The sequence below is a fragment of the Bos taurus genome, chromosome 5, assembly GCF_002263795.3.
Source record: "Bos taurus isolate L1 Dominette 01449 registration number 42190680 breed Hereford chromosome 5, ARS-UCD2.0, whole genome shotgun sequence".
Classification (NCBI taxonomy): Eukaryota; Metazoa; Chordata; class Mammalia; order Artiodactyla; family Bovidae; genus Bos; species Bos taurus.
In genome coordinates this window covers 30,316,571-30,343,922 of record NC_037332.1, presented here as the reverse complement: position 1 = coordinate 30,343,922, position 27,352 = coordinate 30,316,571, and the positions used below count along the sequence as shown (strand labels likewise).

Genomic DNA, 27,352 nt, shown 5'->3' with positions numbered 1-27,352 from the left:
CAAGCAATATGGCAGACTAGATATCCTGAAAATATTTCTAATGTAAAATGCTTAAAAATACAGAATGAAAATGATATACATCATTTCCAGTGCATAGCCAAGGAATTCCCTGGTGGTCCAGTGGTTAGGACTCCATTTTCATTGCCAAGGGCCCAGATTTAACTCGTGATCTGGGAACTAAGAATCCTGCAGGCTACATGGTGTGGCCAAAAAAGAAAAAAAGCATAGCTGAACACAAGAAGGGAAATCCCTAGGGCCAAAAATACAGGAGAAACTAAAAAGCTGAGTGGTAAGCCTGAACTAGCTAACTCTGATATGTTTTGCCAGTCTCAGTAACAAATGTGTTTTTACCACACAGGCCCCACATTTAGCACAAAGCTTGTCCTGGGTTAAAAATTGGAACTGAGATCTTATATAAGGTTGAGATCCTGAAAATGTTTCATCTTCAGGGAAAGGTAAACTAGAACAAATCTTCCCACTGACTTTGAACACAGTATTAATATTCTTACTGGAAATGTTCAGAGGAATGTAGTGAAAATGAATTCAACTTTTTTCATTTGTAGTAATATTATATTCTACAATTATTTTATGAATATTATAGAATAAAGCAAATCAAGAAATATGTTAATGTTTTTAAGAGCTAAAAAACTTTCAGTTTAGAGAAGAGAAATACATGTTTAAAAACCATTTTATAAAAAGTCTTTTGGGAATTCTCTAGGTCCACTGGTTAGGACTCCGTGCTTCCACTACAGAAGGCATAGGTTCAGTCCTACATGCTGCATGGTGTGGCAAAAAAAAAAAAAAAAAAGTCTTTTAATAGTATATTTAAACTGATGGTGTCAGTATAAATTTATGTTGTAAAAACCAAAATTTCCTAGTTCTGTCCACTGAAAGGACCTAGAAATAATCACATCCTAGTATTAGGTTGGTGCAAATGTAATTGTGGTTTCAGACCATGAATTTTAAATCATTACAACTAGGCTCAAATGCATCTTTAGTCAAAATAGGAACCATTACAATCAACACATTTTTGCCAACAAGAAGTAAGCTTGTTTATTTTTATAATGTAAAAATCCATGATTCAGGAGTCGATGAACTGTTGGAAAGGGTTTTCTGCCTCTTGCTTGTTATGGAAGCATTTTCTCTGCAAAAAGTTGTCAAGATGCTTGAAAAAGTGGTAGTTGTTTGGCAAGAGGTCAAGTGAATATGGCGGATGAGGCAAAACTCCATAGCCCAATTCATTTAACTTTTGAAGCAAATGTCGGCTGTGCGAGGTGCATTCGGGTGTTGTCATGGAGAAGAATTGGGCCCTTTATGTTGACCAATGCAGGCTGCAGGCATTGCAGTTTTCAGTGCATCTCATTGATTTGCTGAGCATACTTCTTATATGAAATGATTTCACCAGGATTCCGAAAGCTGTAGTGAATTAGATGAGCAGCAGATCACCAAACAGTGACTATGACCTTTTTTTGGTGCAAGTTTGGATTTGGTGCAAGTTTGGATTTGGTGCAAGTTTGGTCCAAAGCGCTTTGGACCTTCTTGGGGGTTCCTAGGTGATGCCAGTGATAAAGACCTTGCCTGTCAATACAAGAGAAAACGTAAGAGATGCAGGTTCGATCCCGGGGTTTGGAAGATCCCCTGGAGGAGGAAATGGCAACCCACTCCAATATTCTTGCCTGGAGAATCCCATGGACAGAGGAGCCTGGCAGTCTACAGTCCATGGGGTCGCAAAGAGTTGGGCATAACTGAGCGACTAACACTTTCACTTTCACTTTCTTTGACTTTGAGAAGTGCTTTGGAGTTTCTTCACTATCCAGCCACTGAGCTGATCATCGCCGGGAGTTGTATAAAATCCACTTTCTGTCGCACATCACGATCCATTCGAGAAATGGTTTGTTGTTACACAATAAAAGAGGATGACACTTCAACTCAATGGTTTTTTTGATTTGCTATCAGTTCATGAGGTACCCACTTACTGAGCTTCTTCACCTTTCCAGTTTGCTTCTAATGCAAAATGACGATAGAATGGTTGGTATTGAGTTCTTCAGCAACTTCTCGTGTAGTTGAAAGAGAATCGGCTTTGACGATCCTCTCATTTGGTCCTTGTCAATTTGTAGTTGCTGGCCACTGTGCTCCTCATCTTCAAGGCTCTCCTCTCCTTTACAAAACTTCTTGAAGCACCACTGCACTGTACGTTCGTTAGCAGTTTCTGGGCTAATGCATTGATGATGTTCAAATTGTTTCCACTGCTTTATGACCCATTTTGAACTCAAATAAGAAAATTGCTTGAATTTGCTTTTTGTCTAACATAATTTCCCTAGTCTAAAATAAATATAGAATAAACAGCAAGTAATGTCATTAGCAAAAAAAAAAAAAAAGTGAGAAATGTGCATTAAAATGATATATAACATAACCACATTTGAGAACGTATTCCAATATCAAACGGCAAAGCTCAGCAGTGCAAGACCACAATTACTTTTCAGTTCAGTTCAGTTGCTCAGTCATGTCCGACTCTTTGCGACCCCATGAATCTCAGCATGCCAGGCCTCCCTGTCCATCACCAACTCCTGCAAAGTTCACTCAGACTCACGTCCATCGAGTCAGTGATGCCATCCAGCCATCTCATCGTCTATCATCCCCTTCTCCTCCTGCCCCCAATCCCTCCCAGCATCAGAATCTTTTCCAATGAGTCAACTCTTCGCATGAGGTGGCCAAAGTACTGGAGTTTCAACTTTAGCATCATTCCTTCCAAAGAAATCCCAGGGCTGATCTCCTTCAGAATGGACTGGTTGGATCTCCTTGCAGTCCAAGGGACTCTCAAGAGTCTTCTCCAACACCACAGTTCAAAAGCATCAATTCTTCAGCGCTCAGCTTTCTTCACAGTCCAACTCTCACATCCATACATGACCACTGGAAAAACCATAGCCTTGACTAGATGGACCTTTGTCAGCAAAGTAATGTCTCTGCTTTTCAATATGCTATCTAGGTTGGTCATAACTTTTCTTCCAAGGAGTAAGCATACACCAACCTAATAGCAATAAACACACCTAGCTCTTAGATCTTGGTTTCTAACTACCACTCCCTACCAAAAAAAAAAAAAATGGGTCTTCTTGAAGAAATAACCAATTTCACATTGTCCAGCAAGACAAGAAATGAAGATTATAAAGAATAAAAAGGAAGGGAGAAAAAAACTGCTGTTATTATAGATAATAGAATTGCCTACATAGAATAACCAAGAAAGCAACAAATTATTAGGAATAATGAAGTCATCAAAATAGTTGGATATAAATTGACATACAAAAATGAAAAGAGAATATGCAGTTATTGTAAAGTGTATATTTTTAACCTCAAAAGATACAAAATACCTTAGGAATAACTGACAAAGTTGGCATGCTCGTTTTGAAGGGAAATTTGGCATTTCTAATGAATTTTTAGATTCACTACTGTTCACAGTTTTGCCAAGAGAATGTACTGGTCATAGCAAACACCCTTTTCCAACAACACAAGAGAAGACTCTACACATGGACATCACCAGATGGTCAGTACTGAAATCAGATTGATTATATTCTTAGCAGCCAAAGATGAAGAAGCTCTATAAAGTCAGCAAAAACAAGTCCGGGAGCTGACTGTGGCTCAGTTCATGAACTCCTTATTGCCAAATTCAGACTTAAATTGAAGAAAATAGGGAAAACCACTAGACCATTCAGGTATGACCTAAATCAAATCCCTTACGATTATACAGCAGAAGTGAGAAATAGATTCAAGGGATTAGATCTGATAGACGGAGGGCCTGAAGAATTATGGATAGAGGTTCGTGATATTGTATAGGAGGCAGTGATCAAGACCATCTCCAAGAAAGAGAAATGCAAAAAGGCAAGATGGTTGTCTGAGGAGGCCTTACAAATAGCTGTGAAAAGAAGAGAAGCGAAATCAAAGGAGAAGAGGAAAGATATATCCATTTGAATGCAGACTGCTAAAGAAAAGCAAGGAGAGAAAAGACAGCCTTCCTCAGTGATCAATGCAAAGAAATAGAGGAAAACCATAGAATCGGAAAGACTAGAGATCTCTTCAAGAAAATGATACCAAGGGAACATTTCTTGCAAAGATGGGCATAATAAAGGACAGAAATGGTATGGATCTAACAGAAGGAGAAAATATTAAGAAGAGGTGGCAAGAATACACTGAAGAACTATATGAAAAAGACTTCATGACCCAGATAATCACGATGGTATAATCACTCACCTAGAGCCAGACATCCTGAAATGCGAAATCAAGTGATCCTTAGGAAGCATCACTACAAACAAAGCTAGTGGAAGTAATGAAATTCCAATTGAGCTATTTCAAATCTTGAAAGATGATGCTGTGAAAGTGCTGCACTCAATATGCCAGCAATTTTAGAAAACTCAGCAGTGCAGTGGCCACAGGACTGGAAAAGGTCAGTTTTCATTTCAATCCCAAAGAAAGGCAATGCCAAAGAATGCTCAAAGTACCACACAATTGCACTCATCTCACACGCTAGCAAAGTAATGCTCAAAATTCTCCAAGCCAGGCTTCAACAGTACGTGAACCATGAACTTCCAGATGTTCAAGGTGGATTTAGAAAAGGCAGAGGAACCAGAGGTCAAATTGCCAACATCCTTTGGATCATCGAAAAAGCAAGAGAGTTCCAGAAAAACATCTACTTCTGCTTTATTGACTATGCCAAAGCCTTTGACCGTGTGGATCACAACAAATTCTGGAAAATTCTGAAAGAGATAGGAATATCAGACCACCTGACCTGCCTCTTGAGAAAGCTGTGTGCAGGTCAGGAAGCAACAGTTAGAATTGGACATGGAACAACAGACTGGTTCCAGATCGGGGAAAGAGTACGTCAAGACTGTATATTGTCACCCTGCTTATTTAACTTATATGCAGAGTACATCATGAGAAATGCTGGGCTGGAAGAAGCACAAGCTGGAATCAAGATTTCCAGGAGAAGTATCAATAACCTCAGATACACAGATGACACCACCCTTATGGCAGAAAGGGAAGAACTAAAGAGCCTCTTGATGAAAGTGAAAGAGGAGAGTTGAAAACTTGGCTTTAAACTCAACATTCAGAAAACTAGGATCATGGCATCTGGTCCCATCACTTCATGGCAAATAGATGGGGAAACAATGGAAACAGTGATAGACTTTATTTTGGGGGGGCTCCAAAATCACTGCAGATGGTGACTGAAGCCATGAAATTAAAAGACGCTTGCTCCTTGGAAGAAAAGTTATGACCAACCTAGATAGCATACTAAAAAAGCAGAGACGTTACTTTGCTGGCAAAGGTCCATCTAGTCAAGGCTGTGGTTTTTCCAGTGTCATGTCTGGATGTGAGCGTTGGACTATAAAGAAAACTGAGTGCCAAAGAATTGATGCTTTTGAACTGTGGTGTTGGAGAAGACTCTTGAGAGTCTCTTGGACTGCAAGGAGATCCAACCAGTCCATCCTAAAGGAAATCAGTCCTGAATATTCATTGGAAAGACTGATGCTGAAGCTGAAACTCCAATATTTGGCCACCTGATGCGAAGAACTGTCTCATTTGAAAAGACTCTGATTCTGGGAAAGATTGAAGGCGGGAGGAGAAGGGATTGACAGAGGATGAGATGGTTGGATGGCATCACTGACTCAATGGACTTAAGTTTGAGTAAACTCCAGGAGTTGGTGATGGACAGGGAGGCCTGGCGTGCTGCAGTCCATTGGGTTACAAAGAGCTGGATATGACTGAGCAACTGAACTGAACTGAACTGTTCATAAATTCTACTAGTGATTATATATACAATAGAGACATCCTCTCACTGTTCACTGAAGACTTGTTTTCTTTTTTTTAACAATTTGGTAAGCATTGTCATAAGCATTCAGTAAATAAGCATAAGCGTAGGAATATTTACTATGGTATTTTTCATAGTAGCCAAACACTGGAAAGAATGTAAATGTCTGTCAACAGAAAAATGATTAAATTGGCTATATTCACACAATGGAAATGCTATTTAGCAGTTAAAATAAATTACTGATAAATAATAATGAGATGCATTTATCAACATGAAAAATCTAAAAAACAATGTTATATGAAAAAGCAAATTAAAAATAGATATGTATGATATGACGTGTAATGCAAACAATAATATGTCTTACCCTTGGATACAGACATACATCATAAAAGTATAAAAACAAATATCAAAATAACACCAAATTCAAGGTAGAAATCTCTGTGGAGAGGAGGGAAAAGGGGTTTATGAAAAGTTTCATGGGCACTTCAATTGCATGTATTTTATTTTATTAAACTGGCTATCATAGTGAGTGTTCATTATGTTTTATACACCTGAAATAATTTATAATAATTTAAATGATATCTGTAGCATTATTATCAGAGAAGGCAATGGCACCCCACTCCAGTACTCTTGCCTGGAGAATCCCAGGGACGGAGGAGCCTAGTGGGCTGCCGTCTATGGGGTCGCACAGAGTCGGACATGACTGAAGCGACTTAGCAGCAGCAGCATAGCATTATTATACAATTAAATGATATGAAATAAATGTTTAAAAAATGCTATACAAAAATCTAAGTTATTATTGTTTTTTTATTCTGGTGGTTTGTTAAACTTTGCTCCTTTCTCTATAATATGCTAAAAATGAGGAAATGTTGATGCTAAATTAATACCTGATACCTGAATTAAACCACCCTGAAATAAGATCTGGCACAAATCTTCTGTTTCTGCAAATGTTCTGCTTTTTCTAAGTTTTAAAGTTAATTTTTTATGTGCTGGCATCATTCACCTATTACTCATCCCAGTGAGATGGTTGTATGTACTCTCACTGATACTAAAGTGATGTGATACACCTTGTTAAAGATGAAATGGTACCCTTACTGTTATTCTCTGTAATAGACCTCAGTTTCCAACTGATCTACTCATATTAGAATTAAATGACCTTATCTTCTTTTTCAGATAAATGCAGTGCGTGCAGTAGTTCCCAATAAGAGTAACAATGAAATTATCCTGGTTTTGCAACACTTTGATAATTGTGTGGACAAAACAGTACAAGCATTCATGGAAGGTAACCCTAGCTCAATATTTTTATAAGTTCATATTTGTTCAACTAGAAGTTGCTTCAGATTTCTATAACATTTATTCGGCAGTCTGGTATTTTATAGATGATATAGCAGACCCTGTGCCATTTTTAAAGATATCTTTTAAAGCTCCTTATTTCAGCCCTAGAAGTAATTCATTCATAAGCTATATGATACCTGGAATAAGAGACAAGCAAAGAAGATTCCATCATTTTATTCAGAACATTTTCTAATGACAGTTAAGAAATTAGGTAGCCAGTGGTATAAGGGACTTGACTGGAGTTGGGTTGAATAAGAATTTAAGAAGCAATGATAGAGCAGTGGTCTGGTGGCTCAGCTACAGATGGCAGATTTAGGGACTCAGTATTCTTTTTCAGGCTCTGACAAGTGATTTAAATATATGGGTTTGAGTTTCCTTATCTACCATACAAAAAATGGTATGCTTAGTCAAACCTTCTGATTTTACAGAGTTGAGGAGCATTTTACAAAATTCTTTCCACATAACTTGTTTGGGAAAAACTGTCTGAAGTTGTCTCTTTCATTGAACAGTGACAGTGATATCAAAATAGATCTCCCTCTTTCTACTTTTCTGAATTTGCCAGTACACAATAAACAGGTCCAAATACTGTAAGTTGTTTCTTTACCATCATATTTTTGTTTATAATGTTAGTGTTTGGGTTTAGGGTGGCAGACAGTTCTCTGTGAAACAATGTAACCAGATTGTGTGTAATCTGGAGGAGAGGGGACGCCATACTTGGGCTGAAACCAGTACTTGGGCTGAAACCAGTCATCTTTGTATTTGGTCAAAGCTACATAGATAAAAAGAAGCTTCAAAATGGTCAGGCTACATTAGTCTCTTCCTGGAAGAACTTACTGAAGAAATTAAATGGAGAAGGGAGATCTAAATGGGCAGGTATTCTAAAAGGTAAGCATGATATGATTATCTCATTACATTAGCTTAGACACCTGAACCATCACTTTTCCTATTGGGAGAGGGAGACTTTCCAGCAGTTACAAAATTCAGGGACACTAATTTCTGCTTTAGCATACTTGTGCTGGGAGAAAAATATCTGTGATTGGTTTCTCTTACAGGTAGTGCCAGTGAAGTACTCAAAGAATGGACAGTAACAGGCAAGAAAAAGGTAAAAATGAATTAAATTTAAAAGTGTGATATCAGTATTTGTATTATAAAAAAATTAAGCTCTGCAGAAATATTGAAAGATTTACATACGCATCTTCAGTTTACCTGGCTAAGAAAAGTTTTCTTCCAGGACATTGTAACACTGCTCTGTACATACAGTACCACAGTCTCCTCCGTGTGATTTCAGGCAGGAAGCAGAATTACTCTGCCATCGCAGTTTCAGAGAATGTATTAATATTAGGCAGGGATGAAACGAGATCATGTCAAGGACAGCAGAGCTCCTCTAGAGAAAGTGATCCATTCCAGTGGTTTTCAAATCATTCATATTATACATCAGTTAAAATAGTTCAGATTTTTAAGTCAGACCACTTGTGTTGTAATCTCTGGTATTAATCAGCTTTAGCTTAAAGCCTAAAGAGAGGCTTTGCTACTGTTAGCTATGCAGAGGGGTCTGATGGTCTAGTTCAGGGAGATATTAGAAGATAATAGAAGGCACTTGGACTGTGGAATCAGTCAAAACTGGATTTATATCCTATTCTACTACTTACTGGTTTTATTTCCTGGGAATATTGTTTAACCCCTAGTGAGTCTTAGTTTGCTTGTCTCTAAAATAGGAAAATAATACTGACAACTGAAAGTATTTCAGTTCAGTTTAGTCGCTCAGTTGTGTCCAACTCTTTGCAACCCCATGGGCTGCAACACTCCAGGCTTCCCTGTCCATCACCAACTCCCAGAGCTTACTCAGACTCATATCCGTCAAGTCAGTGATGCCATCCAGCTGTCTCATCCTCTGTTGTCCCCTTCTCCTCCCGCCTTTAATCTTTCCCAGCATCAGGGTCTTTTCAAATGAGTCAGTTCTTCGCATCAGGTGGCCAGATATTGGAGTTTCAGCTTCAGCATCAGTCCTTCCAATGAATATTCAGGACTGATTTCCTTCAGGATGGACTGGTTGGATCTCCTTGCAGTCCAAGGGACTCTCAAGAGTCTTTTCCAACACCACAGTTCAAAAGCATCAATTCTTTGCCCTTCAGCTTTCTTTATAGTCTAACTCTCACATCCATACATGGCTACTGAAAAAAACCATGGTTTTGACTAGATGGATCTTTTTTGGCAATGTCTCCTCAAGTATTTAATACAATATCTAACATATCAGTTCTCCTTATGCACTTGAAACCAAAAATGCTTTCCCCAAAGGATACTAGCTAACCTCATCATGCTTCCCATAGCTCTTTACTCTAAATCTGGTTCTTTTAGAAAGTGCTTGAAGTGTGAATTTGAATCAAGTATCTCTATGAAATCTCTTTCGGGTCTATTTAGGTTAGTGCTGGAGTTCTGGAATGCTTTCTTAATGACTCCGAATCACTTCATTAGGATTTCTGCTAAGTCTTAATTAAACCAGACTTGGGGAAAAAAAAAAAAAAAAAACGGGCTTGGCTCCATTGACCCTTGAGAACTTTTTCTAAGAACTTAATACTACCACAGATTCCCCTGAAGCTCTCCATACCTGTAGCTTTGAATATTTGCTTAACTTCTTTCCATTGCTTTCACCAAACCTAAGTAACTGTGCATATTCTGATTTATTAATTTACTGGACAAGGATAATAGGTTATTAGTAATGTAATATGTACACAAAGCTGGGGAAGTATGTGTTGGAGATACATCAGTTTCTTAAAATTTGGAGAAAGAAAAATGGCTTCAGTTTGGCAATCCCAAATACCCAAATCACATCTAGTTAACTGTTGGGATTAGTTCAATAGGATATGATCATGAACGATTACTGGGGATAGGTATTACATGCATAGGACAGTGACATGAAAACTTAGCCAGCTCACATGGGAGAAAGTAATTAAGAAAAGGAGAAATGAGAATTGTGGAGAGGAAAAATCCCTTACCGGATATATGATTGCAAATAGTTTCTCACATTCTGTGGATTGTCTTCTTTCTCATTAAGTCCAGTTTGTCTGTTTTTCTTTACCGTGGTCTCTAAGAAATCCTTACCAAATCCAATGTCGTGAAGCTTTTGTCCTACATCATTTTCTTCTAAGTTTTGTTGATTTAGGTCTTACATTTAGGTTTGATCCATTTTGAGTTAATTTTTGTGCTATGTTTCAGGTTAAAGTCCAACTTTATTCTTTTGTATGTGGAGATTCCAGTTTTTCCAGCATTATTTGTTGAAAAGACTGTCCTTTCCCCATTGAATAGTTTTGGCAAAAATCACTTAAGCCATATATGTGAGAGTTTACTTCTGGGCTCTTTATTCTATTTCATTGTGTCTATGTTTGTCTTTTATAAGTTTTTTGGTCACTCTCGCATGGCTTGTGGGATCTTAGTTCCCTGACCATGGATCAAACCCCTGCTCTCCACAGTGGAGGCAGAATCTTAACCACTGGGCCACCAGGCAAGTCCCGTATACATCTGTCTTTACACTAGTACTACACTGTTTTGATTAGTGTAGCTTTGTAGTAAGTTTTGAAATTAGGTTGTATGAGTCTCCCTGTTTTGTTCCTCTTTTTCTTTAAAATTTTTATTGACATGTTGATTCACAGTGTTGTGTTAATTTCAGGGGTACAGCAGTGTGATTCAGTTATACACACACACATACATATACAGAAGTTTTTTTAGATTCTTTTCCATTGTACCAGCCAAGCCACAAGGGAAGCCCATTGTAGGTTATTAGAAGATATGATATAGTCCCCAACAGTAGGTCTTTGTTGATTATCTTTTCATATATAATAGTGTGTATATTTTAGTCCCAAACATACAATTTATCCCTCCCCTCCCAGCCCTGTTCCCTTTTGGTGACCATAAACTTGTTTTCTATGTCTGTGAGTCTATTTTTCTTTTGTAAATAAATTAATTTGTGTCCTTTTTTTTTTAGATTGCACGTATAAGTGATATCATACAATATTTGTCCTTCTCTGTCTGACTTATTTCATTTAGTATGACAATCAAGGTTGTTTTGGTCCCTTGAAGGTGCATATGAATTTTAAGATGGGTTTTTCTGTTTCTGCAAAAAATATCATTGGGATTTTGATAAGGATTGCGTTGAATCTGTAGATCACTTTGGGTAGTATTGGCATTTTAATATTAAATCTTATAATTCATAAATATATAATGTGTTTCTATTTAGTTATGTCATTATAAATTGAATTATTTTATAATTTACTTTTCAGATTGTTCAGGTATAGAAGTACAACTGGAGAAGGCAATGGCACCCCACTCCAGTACTCTTGCCTGGAAAATCCCATGGGCGGAAGAGCCTGGTGGGCTGCAATCCGTGGGGTTGCGAATAGTCGGACACGACTGAGTGACTTCACTTCCACTTTTCACTTTCATGCATTGGAGAAGGAAATGGCAACCCATTCCAGCGTTCTTGCCTGGAGAATCCCAGGGACAGGGGAGCCTGGTGGGCTGCCATCTATGGGGTCTCACAGAGTCGGACACGACTGAAGTGACTTAGTAGCAGCAGAAGTACAACTGATTTTTGTGTGTTGACTGTATCCTGCTGCGTTGCTGAATTGTTCTGTGTGTGTGTGTGTAATCTTTAAAGTTTTCTATATATAAGATCATATCTTTTGCAAACATGTTTTCCTTTTTCGTTTCCTGCTTGGATGCCTTTTATTTCTTTTTCTTTCTTAATTGCACGGCTACAACTTTCAGTACTGTGTTGAATAGAAATGGCAAAAGTGGGCATCCTTGCCTTGTTCCTGATCTTTGAGGAAAAGCTCTCCTCTTTGACCATTGTTCCCTGTGGGTTTTTCATATATGTCTTTTATTATGTTGAAGTAGTTTCCGTCTAGTCCTAGTTTTTTTTTTTTTTAGTGTTTTTATCATGAAAGGATATTTGAATTTTGTCCCATGTTTTTTCTGCATCAATTAAGATGATCATGTGGCTTTTTTCCCCTTCTTTCTGTTAATATGGTGTATTACATTGATCAGTTTTCTTAAGTTGAACCATTCTTGCATTCAGGGAATAAATCCTATTTGGTCATGATATATAATTATTTTCATATATTGCTAAATTTGGTTTGGTACTTTCTGTTGAGAATTTTTGCATCAGTGTTCATAAGGGATATTGCTGTGTAGTTTTCATCTAGTGTCTTTGTCTAAGTATCAGGGTAATGCTGACCTCATAGAGTGAGTTAGATATTGTTCCCTTCTCTTCAGCAGCTTTTTTTTTTTTGAAAAGTTTGGCAAGAGTAAATGTTTGGTAGAATTCACTAGTGAAGCCAGGGCTTTTCTTTGTCAGGAGATTTTTGATTCATGATTCAGTCTCCTAACTAGTTAGATTTTCTATTTCTTCATGACAGTATTGGTAGGTTTTGTGTTTCTAGGAATTTGAACAATTTCATCTAGGTTATACAATTTGTTGGTATATGATTGTTCATAATATTCTCTTATAATCAATAGTAATGTGCCCACTTTCATTTCTTATTTTAATAATTTGAGTCTTCTCACTTTTTTCTTAGTCCATCTAGCTAAACTTTTGTCAACTTTGTTTTTATGAAGAACCAGCTTTTGGTTTTATTGTATTAGTCTTCTAAATCATGTAGAAAACAAAAAGTACAGTCACAAACCAGTGTTATAATAATACTAGCTTTTGTAACTGCACATGTATTTTACCTCGTCAAGTTCTTTATTTCTCTGTATGCCTTCAGATTACCATCTAGTGTTCCTTCACTTCATGTTACAGGCCTCCTGTGTTTCTGGCGGGGCAGGTCTGGTAGTCATGAACTCTCTCCTCTTTGTTTACCTAGGAATGTCTTAATTTATCCCTCAGTTTTGAAAGACAGTTTTGCTACATAGAGGATTCTTGGTTGATGGGTTGTTTTGTTTTGTTTTGTTTTCCTTTTAGCACTTTGAATATATCTGCCTACTGCCTTCTGGCCTCCTATGTTTCTGATGAGAAATCTGCTAATCTCATTGATGATCTCTTGTGTGTGATAAGTAACTTCTCTCTTGCTGCTTTCTAGATTCTTTCTTTATCTTTTGGAAGGTTGATTACAACGTGTTTCATCGTCTCTTGGAGGTTGTTAAGCTTCTTGGATGTTTATAGTCATGTCTTTCATCAAATTTGGGAAGTTTCCAGCCATCATTTCTTTATACATTCCTTCTTCCCTTTCCTCCTCTCCTTCTCCAGTTTATACAACGCATATGTTGGTTTGCTTGATGGAGCCCCACAGGTCCCTTAGGCTCTTCACTTTTCTTCAATCTTTTTTCTCTTCCTCAAACTCAATAATTTCAGTTGTGCTATCTTCAAACCCACTGGTTCTTTCTCCTGACTTCTCAGATCTCCCTTTGAATCCCGTCAGTGATTTTTTTTAAAAAAATATAAGTTACTGTACTTTTTAGCTCCAAAATTTCATTTTTTTATTTCTTTTTTAGATTTAGTTTCTTTTTCTCTTAATTAATATTTCCATTTTGTTTATACTTTGTTTGCTTGACCTTCCCCACATTTTCCTTTAGTTCTTTGAACATCTTTAAGGCAGCTTTTTTGTTTTCGTTTTTTGGGGGGGTGGGGTTTGGTTGTACTGAATCTTCGTTGCTGCATGGGCTTTCCTCTGGTTGCAGAAAGCAGGGACTACTCTGCTTTGTGCTCTTTTGTACTCTGCAGCTAGCAGGGACTAGCTGCATTGTGCAGGCTTCTCCTTGCAGTGGCTTCTCTTGTTGTCAAATATGGGCTCTAGGCACATGGGCTTCAGTAGTTGTTGCAGCATGTGGGCTCAGTAGTTGGCGGCTCCCAGGCTCTGGAGCACTGGCTCAGTAGTTGGGGTGTACAGGCTTAGTTGCTCCATAGCATGTGAGATCTGCCCGGACCAGAGATCATGTCTCCTATGTTGGCAGGTGGATTCTTGACCACTGAACCACCAGGGAAGCCCAAAAATGCACTAGGCATTTGAGTAAAAAAAAATCTTACTTATGGAAACGTATTAAGAATCCATGTTTACTTAATTAAAATTAATCTTTGGATGAAAAAAATAAAGCCTTTAATGTATCTCCCAACAAGTCTTTCTCAGGGAAAGTTTCTATTGATTTATTCTTTTCCTTTGTATTGGCCATACTTTCTTATTTTTTTGTGTTCTTTGTGATTTGCTGAAAGCTAGACATTAGAACCTAATAATTTGATAACTCTGGAAACCAGATTCTCCCTCTTTCTCCAGGTTTGCTGTTTTTTGTTATTACTATATTTTAAAATTGTAAGCTGTCTTTGTACCAAGGGTCAGCCTAAGGTGTAGACTTAAGGTCTTCTCAGATCTTGTCTGTGCTTTTCCCTGGGCATGCATGATTACTTTCAATTTTTTTCTGTATATACAGTTGTTTTTGAATGTCCTTGTCTTTTATGTCTGTCTCCAGAAAGGGAATAAAGAAAAATGAAGTGGGGAAGAAGGGCACCACCACTTTAATTCCCCTATGCTATGCTAAGTCACTTCAATCGTGTCTGACTCTGTGTGACCCCATAGACGGCAGCCCACCAGGCTCCCCCGTCCCTGGGATTCTCCAGGCAAGAACACTGGAGAATCCCACTGGATTGGGTTGCCATTTCCTTCTCCAATGCATGAAAGTGAAAAGAGAAAGTGAAGTCGCTCAGTCGTGTCCGACTCTCAGCGACCCCGTGAACTGCAGCCCACCAGGCTCCTCTGTCCATGGGATTCTCCAGGCAAGAGTACTGGAGTGGGGTGCCATTGCCCTAAAGGAATTAAACTTCAGCCAGAGGGGGAGGGGCTTGCAACAGTGGGAGGAGGTGCAGCATCAGTGGCTGCCTGCCTCTGTCTATACCTTTGTAGTGAAAGGCAGCAGTCAGTGACCACGACACAGCTCCCAGTTACTTGGAGGACAGGGTTCTTTTTGCCTACCCTGACTCCAGCAAGCTATGTGCTAGCTGCTTCAAGAACAGGTGCACGGCTGCCTGTTCCCTAACTGGGGGTGGGGGGTGAGTATCTGCTACTGTGCTCAGAACTGAAATTGACTGAAATTAACCACAATTTATCATCCAAGTCTTCTCCTGGAAATTATAAGCCTTCAGTAGACTCCAGAGTTCCAAAATAGTTAGACAGATTCTGCCAGTGTAATTGTTGTCTAGATGAGGAGACAGATTTCTGATGCAAAATCCTCTGCAATGCAGATTTAATTTATCTTATTAAACTGAAGTTTCACTTCATTCCATGTTTATAGCTACACCAGTTTTTCTATTGGATTATTATTTTGTTTGTTTAAGAGCTCTCTCTATTAATTTCTTTGTATGTATTACACATATTTTTCTCACATTTTGTAGTTTATCTTTCAGTTTTTCTTATAGTGGGTTTTGTCATGCTTTGCTGTTTTATTTTTATGTGTTTGAGTTTATCTAAAGTATTTTATATAGTTATTTTAGTCAGTAGATCAACATATACAAAAAGGTATTCAGTTTCTGGAAGAGCAAATGAGAAATTGGTAACATTGGTTGCCTTTGGGTAGCTGGCATTACCTCTCTGGATTGTCGGGGTCTTCTTTTTCTTTTCCTTTTTTCAAATCTTTAATAACCATTAGAACAAAAAGAAGAAAAGCAAGCCAAAACCTGCAGCAGAACCAAGTAACAGTATCCCAGATTCCAACAAATCGGTTTCCATTCAAGAGGAACAATCTGCGCCCTCCTCAGAGAAAGGTGGTGTTAATGGTTATCATGTCAACGGTGCCATCAATGATACTGAGTCTGTGGACTCACTCAGTGAAGGTATGGAGACACTTTCAATAGAAGCCAGAGAACTGGAGGATCCTGAGTCTGCCCCATCAGAAATGCTGGATAGAACAGGTGAGTATTAACAGGTCCTTGGAAAGTTCCATTCTACTGAAAAATACAGGGGCTCCTTGGCTGAGAAAGCAATCAATAAATTAAATCTAGTTAGTTTTTTAACTTTGTTACTTCTTATGTGAAAGAGTCAATTTGGTAATTATCAAGGGCCTAGAAAAATATAATTCATATTCCTTTGTTTCATATTTTAATTTTAGTCTAAATCAGCCTTGTGGAAATCTTCTAATTTAATAGTTCTGTAATACTTAGAGAGTACAGAAGGTGACCTTAGATGTTTTTTAACTGCACATTTATTAAAGGAAATGATGATCATGAGTTGATATTGATGTTATTATTCCAAGACTCAACACAATAAGGAATATATAGGCATAACTGTAATCCCATGGCTTTCATTAGAAGTAGACTGTTGGTTTTTATAGTCTCACATTTGATTTTTAATAAAGAATTAAGATTAGTATTAGTTGTAAATTCAGATAGCTCATACATTTTTCATTAACCGTTTTGATGAGTACTGGAAAGATATTGGGAATATATTTTTAAAAATAGGCTTTTTAATTGTTTGTTAAACCAGTTCCCCTTGCTCTATTGCTGCTGGCTTTATACATGCAATGCCATTTTTAAAATTACGCCGTGTATTTCAGATGTTTTTATTTATTGATTAGTTTGAGCACACACACACACACATAAAGACTTAGAAAAAAACATAGCACCTCAAACAAACCAAAGATAGTTGGTGGCTTCTATTTTTTTTCTGAACTAGCTTTCCTTTATTTCCTAACTCTTTGCTGTTTCCATTTCCTAAAGCTTTTGAAACTCTACTCTCTTTCTCTGAGACAGTGTAGAAATCTTTTTCTCAGCATAACTTAAGAGAAGCTTGTCAGAAGGTAGTGATATTGACTCTTCACTTCCTTGTGCCCAGAACTGCAAGGAAGTTAACAAGATACAGGGAATAAGCTAGCCTGTCTGGAGATGGGTTAACAAAGAATCCTTCTCTTCAGTTGGTGTGCCTCCTTGGGCTAAGCCAAGTGATACAGCCTCACTGACTCTGCTCTTTGTCCTGTTTTGTCAGCTGATTCTATTCACAACCTTTTAAGAGGCAATTTTTTGCTGCACTTTTGCCTTTTTACTTCGTGTGTACTTAAAGACTCCTTGATTTACCCCTGAACTCTACTCTAAAATACTGGCCTCTTTATTTGACAGGATCCATGCTGGAGAATGGTGTCTCTGATTTCGAGTCCAGATCTTTGACTATGCACTCTACTCAGAATTCTCAACAAAATAAGAATGCTGCCAAGTCTCTCTCAAGAACTACTGTAGGACCTCAGCTTTCAAGTCTAGGCATGGAAGATGTTCCCCTCTCTTCCACCAACAAAAAGCTGGGTAAATCAAAGATCTTCCTTTGAGAGAAAGCAAAAAGAATCTGTGTTTTTAGCTAAAGAGGGCAAATCATCTCTTTGTTCTCATAGATAAGGTTTCAGAAGGGGCAGCAGGTAATACATTTCCAGTCAGTGACTATCCATGACGATCCAGCCTTTCCCCAGTTTTGTGTACACAGTTGGAGCCTGATAGTAGTATAATGCTGTACAGTCTTGAGACAACAATAGTGATCCTTTTTTTGTGAATGAGGGTCAAACTCTGTGGCTAGCATGGTGTCTTTGATAACATTAACCTTTGTTTTATTTGTTTTACTGCAACATGTCTGTGCTGTTTCCTTCATTTTTAACTCCTGGTTGATTCAACAGTAAAAAGCTTTGCCATCTCTGAAATGATATTTTGAAGAAATATTTTAATTTCTCTTCTCAACTTCATGCTTTTACTAATATCTATCAGACTGTAGCTTTAAACAAGATCATTTTCTCTTAAGTAAATACTTAGCATTGATTGATGGTAGTGATTTGTTGGGTTTTTTTTTTAACTTATAATACTTATTTAAATAATCAGCCAATAATTAGATAGAGATAATAGCCCTTCTATCGTCCATTTAAGGATGGCAGTCCACTTACCTGAACAAATGAAACAGAGAAATGTAAAATACACTTGTAACCTGTAGCTCTGTATTGAATTATGTATACCGCATGAGCCAAATTTAATTATTGAGGCTCTCCTTTTTCATCTTTCTAACAGAGCCCTCAACTTGTCCAGAAAGGCAAGTCTGAAAATATTTATTCAAGCAAAAATAAAGAAACAGTGCTTGAAAGCTTTTAGGTAGATTTTAAAAGAAATAAGGTTGAGATGAGGAAAGATTTAAAGATTGAAAATCTGTGTCATGGCACTTTATAAATTTGTTAGATCAGTTATTCTAACTATAAGTTATAATAACTGACACTGGTGAATATAGAAAGGTTATAATAGAATTCTCAGAAACTGGTTAAAATATGTTAGGTAGGTAAATATGCTTCATCTTTATCTACAGTGTTGACTTACCCACTTACAATGATTCAAAGTGTACTATCAAGAGAGAACTTTATCAGTTTTGTTATATCTACGTGGTGAATTGTGTTCTACTAAATCCTGTTATGTAGGGAGTTTTGAAAATTTGGTACCTACTCAAATAGTTTTTCATTTTGGATTCTTTTTTTTAGTCTTTTTCTCTCTGTGTTTAATTTCATTATGGATAGTTTCTAAAATTGCTGTCTACAAATTTATTAATCTTTTTTCTCTAAGTTTTTAATCTGCTGTTAATCCAATTCAGTGTATTTTTCATCTCTGATTTTTTTTTTCATCTCCAGAGGTTCTGTTGGAATCTTTTTAAATATCTTCCATGTCTGTCCTTAATAGATTATACTATTCCTCCACCTTCTTGAACATGTGATATTTGATTATATTAGCTGTTTTGATGTTCTTACCAACTTTATTCTACATCTTTGTCATTTCTGCACTTGTTTCTGTTAATTGATTTTTCCTTTCATTATAGATCAGTCATATTTTTCTGCCTCTAGTAGTTTTTTAATTGGATGCCAGACATTGTGAATTTTGCTTTGTTGATTGCTAGATATTTTTGTATTTCTTTAAATATTCTTGTGATTTGTTTTGGAACTGTTATTTGGAAACAGTCTGCTTGCTTACTTAAGTTTTGTTAGTAGAAATAGAGCAGCCTTTAGTCTCAGGCTAATTACTGAGGCAGTGCCCTCTAAGTACTCTGCCTGGCGCCCCACTATGCTGGTGTGAGCATAGACTATTCCTGGCCTGGGTGAGCTCTCAGGATTATCCCACCTGCTCCTTTCCAGTGGTTCCTTCCCCGTTTGGGGCGGTTCTACATTCGCATACACTCAGAATCCTCTGTGGGTCTTTGTACGGTTTCTTCATTGCTGTGTAGCTTTCTCCTCTTTACTGTTCTGCCCTGAGAATTCAGCCATCTTGGCCTCTTTGAACTCTCAGCTCTGTCCCCTCAATTCAAGGAGACTTTCAGACTCAACTAAGGATTTCTCCTCCTTGCATTGCAGCCTGGAAACTCTCTTATGGCAGCAAATTGGGGCAATCTTAGGCCTCACTTCTTTTGTTTCTGTGTTCTTATGGAGGGTGGTAAGAAGTACTGCATATTGTTCATTGTCTGAAAACCATTGTTTCATATATTTTGTGTATGTGTGAAGTTTTTTAAGACAGGAAGGTAAATCCAATTCCTATTACTCCATCTTGGCCAGGATACTTAAAAAAAAAAATCTATGAAAAATTCAGTTTTTTGTTGACGGTGGCCATTTAGGAAGCATTCTTAGTTATGAGATGTTAGTTACGTTACATGCTTAGGTATTCAGATCCAGTTTTCGAGTTACCTATGTTGTTTTATTTATTGGGGTTCTTTCCAAGGTTCTAATATTGAAAAATCTGTGAAAGACCTCCAGCGCTGCACAGTGTCTCTTGCACGATATCGAGTTGTAGTTAAAGAAGAGATGGATGCTTCTATTAAGAAAATGAAACAAGCTTTTGCCGAATTGCAGAGCTGGTAAGTTAAGTTGCATTTTGTACCAGTAGCACGAAAATGGTAAAGATGGTTAGCCATTTACCAAGTTCTTTAATTCCTAACTATTAACTACTGTACATAATGGAGGAAGACTTAAAAATCCTATGCTATATTTTGCTTTCTGCACCAAGTTCTTTAATTCCTAACTCTTAACTACTCTACATAATGGAGGAAGACTTAAAAATCCTATGCTATATTTTGCTTTCTGCTTCATTCTGTTTGTGGTCACAGTGTGAGAATGAATGGTAGAAGAAACTCATGCTTTAGGAATGGACCTAAGGTTAATATTGTTTGGAAAGGGACAAATAATTATAGCGTAGGTCATGCTCCTTTACATTAGGATCTGTCTTTTAAACCAGGAACCTGTAACCCATGGCATGATGTTTTTGAACAAATCAATATGCCAGAAAATTTGGAAAACTCAGCAGTGGCCACAGGACTGGAAAAAGTCAGTTTTCATTCCAATCCCAAAGAAAGGCAATGCCAAAGAATGTTCAAACTATGGCACAGTTGCACTCATTTCACATGCTAGCAAAGTAATGTTCAAAATTCTCCAGGCTAGGCTTCAATAGTACGTGAACTGAGAACTTCCAGATGTTCAAGCTGGATTTAGAAAAGGCAGAGGAACCAGTAATCAAATTGCCAACATCCGTTGGATCATAGTATACCTGTGATGGATTCGTTTTGATATTTGGCAAAACTAATACAATTATGTAAAGTTTAAAAATAAAATAAAATTAAAAAAAAAAAAAAAAAGAAAAGAAAATGCAAGAGAATTCCAGAAAAACATCTACTTCTGCTTCATTGACTAGGCTAAGGCCTTTGATTGTGTGGATCACAACAAACTGGAAACTTCTTAAACAGATGGGAATCTCACCAGCCTGCCTCTCACCTGTCTCCTGAGAAACTTGTATGCAGGTCAAGAAGCAACAGTTAGAACCAGACATAGAACAACGGACTGGTTCCAAATTGGGAAAGGAGTACATCAAGGCTGTATACTGTCACCCTGCTTATTTAACTTTTATGCAGAGTACATCATGTGAAATGCCAGGCTGGATGAAGCACAAACTGGAATCAAGATTGCTGGGAGAAATATCAATAACCTCAGCTATGCAAATGATACCACCCTTATGGCAGAAAGTGAAGAGGAACTAAAGAGCCTCTTGATGAAAGTGAAAGAGGAGAGTGAAAAAGTTGGCTTAAAGCTCAACATTCAGAAAACTAAGATCATGGCATCTGGTCCCATCACTTCATGGCAAATAAATGGGGTAACAGTGGAAACAGCATCAGACTTTATTTTAGGGGCTCCAAAATCACTGCAGATGGTGACTGCAGCCATGAAATTAAAAGATGCTTGCTCCTTGGAAGAAAAGCCATGACAGACCGAGACAGCATATTAAAAAGCAGAGACATTACTTTGCCAACAAAGGTCTGTATAGTCAAAGCTATGATGTTCCTTGTAGTCGTGTATGGATATGAGAGCTAGACCATAAAGAAGGCTGAGCACCAAAGAATCCATGCTTTTGAACTGTGATGTTGGAGAAGACTCTTTGAGAGTCCCTTGGACTGTATGGAGATCCAACCAGTCAATCCTAAAGGAAATCAGTCCTGAATATTCATTGGAAGGACTGATGCTGAAGCTCCAATACTTTGGCCTCCTGATGTAAAGAGCCGACTCATTGGAAGAGACCCTGATGCTGGGAAAGATTGAAGGCAGGAGGAGAAGGGGATGACAGAGGATGAGATGGTTGGATGGCATCACTGACTCAATGGACATGAGTTTGACCAAACTTTGGGAGTTGGTGATGGACAGGGAAGCCTGGTGTGCTGCAGTCCATGGGGTCACAAAGAGTCGAACATGACTGAGTGATTGAACAACAGCAACAACAACAACATTAAAAAAGTAGAAAAGATGTCTTTGTTTTCCTGCCTCCTTTCATCCTTCCTGATGCACCCCACTCTAATGGTCCCTTCTGTGCCCTATTATTAATCATTGATTTATTTTGATTTTGTGTTTTTTAAACTTGCTTTAAAAATTTCTCATATCTTAAAATGTATTAATATGTGAAATAGGGTTTAGTAGTTAAAGAGGTTTGAAAATACTTAAATTTTCTTTACTAGAGGACTTCTTGATGCCTTAATGCTAATATGCATTGTGAATTTACAAGAGGGAGCTATACTATGCTGTTTCTCAAATATATTTGATTATAGAATCTTTGGGAGAAGAAATATATTCTAATTTTCTTCTAGAACATCGAAGCTGTTTTAACTATTAAAGTGGTAACTAACTTTTAAACCATAACTCCTTTGGGGAGGTATTTTCATTTAATAATGGACTTTAAAAAAAAAGACCAAATTAAGTAAAATGACAGGAAGACAAGCAGCTAGGTTGGTATTTAGGGATATGAGACTGTCCATACTGCCTATTTGTAAGACTTTCAAGAACCTGAAAGATGAGAGGAAATTTTCATAAATATAGAGAACCTACACCACTCTTCCTCCCAACCATCCATCCGTTTTCTTGCTTGTCTAGGAGCTGTTCCCTGAGGTCATATTCAGCCGTGTCTCTCTTCACAAACTTAGTCTGGTACTTCATGCCACAGTGAACAAAAGACAGAGGGAGAGTGGGTAGCCTCAGTCCTCCTGTTGTGTGGAATTGAAGAAGGGAGTGAATTAACAGAGAGGTAGAATAAAGCCTCCAGAAAGTTGCTGACCTCTGCTTTTACCAAAGTGTAGAATGATCCATGAAACAAAAAGTACTTTAGAATAGATCATTCATCTGCTCATCTACCCATGCTGTCATGAATCCCAAGTTTCTCCTTTCAGGTTTTATAGCTAGAAATTTAATGTCAAATCTTCTGTTTTCTTATATACATTTTTACTCCAGCCAGATTACTTGTCTCAGAATTTAACATACACATTTCCTCTTTCATACACTCCTTGATGCTACTTTTCCAACCTAGTAATGCTCTCTTGTATTTTTGTAGTTATCTAAATCCAACCAGTTCTCCCAAATTCACGTTAAGTAAACTCTGACTTCCCCTGGAAGTTTTTCTAGGTAACTGATTTCTCCTCTTTCTGACCCTCTGGGAGAAAGCCCCATGCCCTTTACCCTGGATTATTATCACATCAGATATTATTGGCTTAAGAATAAAGAACTAAGTAGAACATCACAACTTTGCCTTGACAAGCCTCCGGTCTCCATGATTGTTTAGTTTACTGATTACTTTAGCCACAGGATCTGATTCCATTCAGAACCAGCCTGAACCAGGAAATACAGTTCCGGGAGAGAGACTTATGAGTCCTTGTTGACTTGGAACCTAGCCAGGGGGAGCCTCCTTTAATAAATGACAAATGAAGCGGTTTCCTGCCTAGAAACTGTGTATTTAGGATTGATTAGCAGGTGTAGCAACCAGGTCAATTTAACTTGAGGAAAGAGATTACCTGCACTTTCCTGCTGGTGTAAAGCCTTCTCTCTGGCTGACTGGGTTTTTAAACTGGCTTATTTCCATGCCCCTTGTAGTTGCTACTTCAAGATATAATTGGCAGGTGATCTAACTCCCTTTGGCACTGAACCAGAGCTTGGAGTTAATGTCACTTAGGAAGCCATTTTTGTGTTGGTTATAGTATAGAAGAAAAGAAAAGAAATTCTAACAAATTTGCAACAGTAAGATTACATTACACCTGACTGGGCACTAGGGGAATTATACGGATAAGTGCTTTCACACTGGGGCCAGATGAAAGCTGACATTTACCTGTGGGGAGGTAAAAGCAGCGGCTTTCCAGGATGTAAAACGTCACGTCTGTCCTTATTGGTGATCCAGTAATAATCATCACTAGACCCAGGTTTACTTTTCTCTTTAATTAATAAAATCTGTCTGACACATTGTTGGAGCTCCTAGTTGACTTAAAGTTTAAGTCTGTTAGGGAACAGGATACGAAGTGGAACATGAAGCTAGAGTGTGTAAACTATTTTGAACAGTTGTCATAGTATGTGTCAGGGCAAAGGATACACACTCAGCCTGCCTTTAAAATAAAGGTTCTGTTTTATTGAAAGTCAAAAGGTACTTATTAAAAGGAGAAAAGTGGTAAGAAATTTGAGATTCTGAAACACATGAAGTCAATATAAGCCTGTGCTTAAGACTGAAATCTTTCCTGGCTGATTCTTCATTCACCTTAGAAAAGTTACTTCCTTTTGTTTGAGCTTCTCTTTTCTTCTTAAACTATCACTAGTCTTAACAAATGCTTTTAGATCCTTAAATTTAAAGTTCATCTATAGAGATGCTGAAAATTCAGAAAATCATTTTATGAACAAAAGCACTTTCAAAAATGTCTAAAAACCATAGAAATAAAGGAATAGGCTACTGTTATAATGTGTTATCAGAAAGGTACCTAGCACTCTTTAGTTTTAAATTATTCTTAAGTTTTTGCGTGTACATTAGCATCTTATTTCTACTAGTATTTGGCCTCCATGGTTCTTGATAGTCTTTGACTTAAAATTCTAATGAGTTTGAGTCCATTGTAGTGAAGTGGATGAACCTAGAGCCTGTTATACAGGGTAAAGTAAGGAAGAGAAAAATGTCATATATTAACATACATATGGAATCTAGAGAAATGGTACTGATGAACCTATTTGCAGGGCAGGAATAGAAACGCAGATGTACAGTACGGACTGTGGACAGCAGGGGAAGGAGAGGGTGGGATGAATTGAGAGAGTAGTATTGACATGTATACTCTGTCATGTGTAAACTAGATCATCAGTGGGAGGCTGCTGTATAGCAGAGGGAGCTCAGCTCAGTGCTCTGTGATGACCTGCAGGGGTGGAATGGGGGTGGCGGGGAGGGAGGCTCAAGAAGGAGGAGATACATGTGTACATACAGCTGATTCACACTGTTGTACAGTGGAAACTAACACAACATTGTAAAGCAATTATCCTCCAATCAAAAATAAATAAATTTAAAAGAATTCTAACTCTTTAACCATCTGAGAAAATAACTAAGTAACATACAAAACAAACAGGTTCCTTTCCAAACATGTTCAGTCATACTATCTGATTTCTCATACTGATTTCTGTCCTGTGAAGAGGGAGCCTTAATTTTTACTTTACTCTTAAAAGGAATTTGAGTCTTAGGTTAAGCTGTTTGCCTAACATGACATCATATTTAAGTCACAGAGACAATATTTGAATCTATGTATTCTGCCTCCCAGTAACCTATGATCTTCATCCCACCCTTCATCATTGATGGCTCACTTTTGCACTAAAGCTGGAAGAGAGACTCTTGGTGCATGTGTCACACACGGGTTTGATTCCTAGTTTCCAGACCGGGAATCTAACTGTGCCCCCCAGCAAATTGCTGCTATTTCTTTTTCCCTAAACATATTGTAAGATATCATTGAGTCATATGGTCCCTGGTATTACTTTAGAATTGAGATGCTCTTTGAGCTCAAATGTGTGTACCATACTCATAAAACCAGTGTTGGGAATACGGAGTTTTAAGAAACAAATGAAGTGTCATTAATTCTCTGCTAACAAAAACTACTAAAATTTTTCTTTTTTTGGTTGTTTTATATGAAAAGGAGGAAGTGTCTTAAGAAAAACAAAGGTGTTTGCATTGGCTGGGCTTTGCTTCGATTTCTGCTTTAGTGGAATTAGAATAAATAGGTTTTAGGTTTTCAGCAAATAAAATCAAGTATAAATGTTTTGTAAGAATATTATTGAGTGGTTTAGAGTATAAACCCTTGAAATAATTAGTTGGCTCAACAGTTGCTAGAATTGTTTCTGTTATAACATTGTTTTCTAATGCAGCTGCGCCTTCCCAGGTGACACTAGTGGTAAAGAACCCGCCCACTAATGCAGGAGACATAAGAGACATGGGTTCCATCCCTGGGTCGGGAAGATCCCCTGGAGGAGGAAATGGCAACCCACTCCAGTATTCTAGCCTGGAGAATCCCATGGACAGAGGAGCCTGGCAGGCTGCAGTCCATGGGGTCTCAGAGTCGGACACAAAGAAAGTGACTGAACACGTACTAATGCAACAATCATAAACAAATGATAGTTAATAGTTTTTTGGAACCAAGAAATTACTGAAGGTAATAGTATAATCAGTAAGCTACATGTTAAAAATAGTGATTGAAGGGCCTGCTTTAAATGATGGACATATAATGTATCTTAGAGATATGAGTGGTGATGCTACAGGGACAACTGTTTTGACCAAGTAAATTACACAAAAAGCTTTAGAGTAAGTTGAGGAAATGGGAAGATGGTAAAAAAGTCTTGGTAAGGAGGGAAGGAAATACAGAACATTCAGACATTCACCAGTCTTTTTCCTTAACAGTGACAGGACATCTAAAACCATCCTTTGTGGTCAAAGACAGGATATGGAAATTCTGTGTGCTGTATAAGGCCCAGGCTTAATAAGACCTGTGTCTTTCTAAACAGAGTCCCAACAATATTTAGCAGAATTTCATTAGCAGTTTCTGAGTCTAGTGTATCAGATGCTCATAATGGTGTGTTTCCATTCAGGAAATTGACAGAGCAGTTGCAAGCTTAGTACCCTCATGTACTGAGTGAGCAAGGTAACAACAGAAAGTCTGGTGGTGTGAATGAGCCTCTCATCGCTCTGAAAGGCCTCATTGCTCATAGTTATGGCATCTAAAAAACTGTTACCTCAAACCACAGGTACTTTTGAATCTCTCAGCTACAGATTCCTACTGGCACCACCACAGCTTAGGAACAGATGGAAAACTTTAGCTAAAGTTTCTTCATTGTCAGAAAGTTGTATTACATTAAATTACTACTTTTAATTGTGAAAATTGCCTCTGCTCTTTATCTTATGCTTAGCCACTTTCCACTTCTGAACTCTTCTCACTTTTTCTGTTTATTTTGTGATGCACATATTTCCACAACTTAAACTTTCAGAATACAGAAGTACAGTGATCAGTGTCTTTGTTTTGTGTGTGTGTTTTGGTAGAACCATTTGGAAGTTGCAGGCATCATAATGTGTCATCCCTAATTTAGCATTAATTACCTAAAACATAGTCATTCATCTATACAACTGTAATACATTATGTGATATACTTTTAAGAAAGTTCTTACAGTGTTTGTGTTGGTCTCAGCTTACTTCGGTGATGCCATCAGCTAGCAGTGCCTAAGGGCACTCACCTGGGCCCTGTACTGCTTGTGGCCCCCACCCCATGATTCAGTGTTGTGGCAGACAGGCCCTTGTGGCTCTAATGATTGCTACATGCACCTTGGCAACAAAAACAAGGTTTATTACTCACAAGTCCTGGAGGGTACATGGCATGCCTAGACCCACACAGTGAAGTGTGTTTAAGGAGAGCATGAACCTTGAGTCATGCCTTTATTGGGGTC

General features: G+C 37.8%; 1 protein-coding gene across 7 annotated transcripts in view; it reads left to right on the top strand.

Moving 5' to 3' along the window:
* Positions 1 to 27,352, top strand: part of SPATS2 (spermatogenesis associated serine rich 2) — a 152,999-nt gene that overhangs the window by 113,082 nt on the left and 12,565 nt on the right. For all 7 annotated transcript variants that reach the window (NM_001193175.1, XM_024992229.2, XM_005206329.5 and 4 more), the window contains 5 exons: positions 6,971 to 7,079; positions 8,185 to 8,234; positions 15,761 to 16,022; positions 17,223 to 17,402; positions 19,827 to 19,962. In NM_001193175.1, coding sequence (NP_001180104.1) covers positions 6,971 to 7,079; positions 8,185 to 8,234; positions 15,761 to 16,022; positions 17,223 to 17,402; positions 19,827 to 19,962 — 737 coding nt within the window. The remainder of the gene's footprint in view (positions 1 to 6,970; positions 7,080 to 8,184; positions 8,235 to 15,760; positions 16,023 to 17,222; positions 17,403 to 19,826; positions 19,963 to 27,352) is intronic.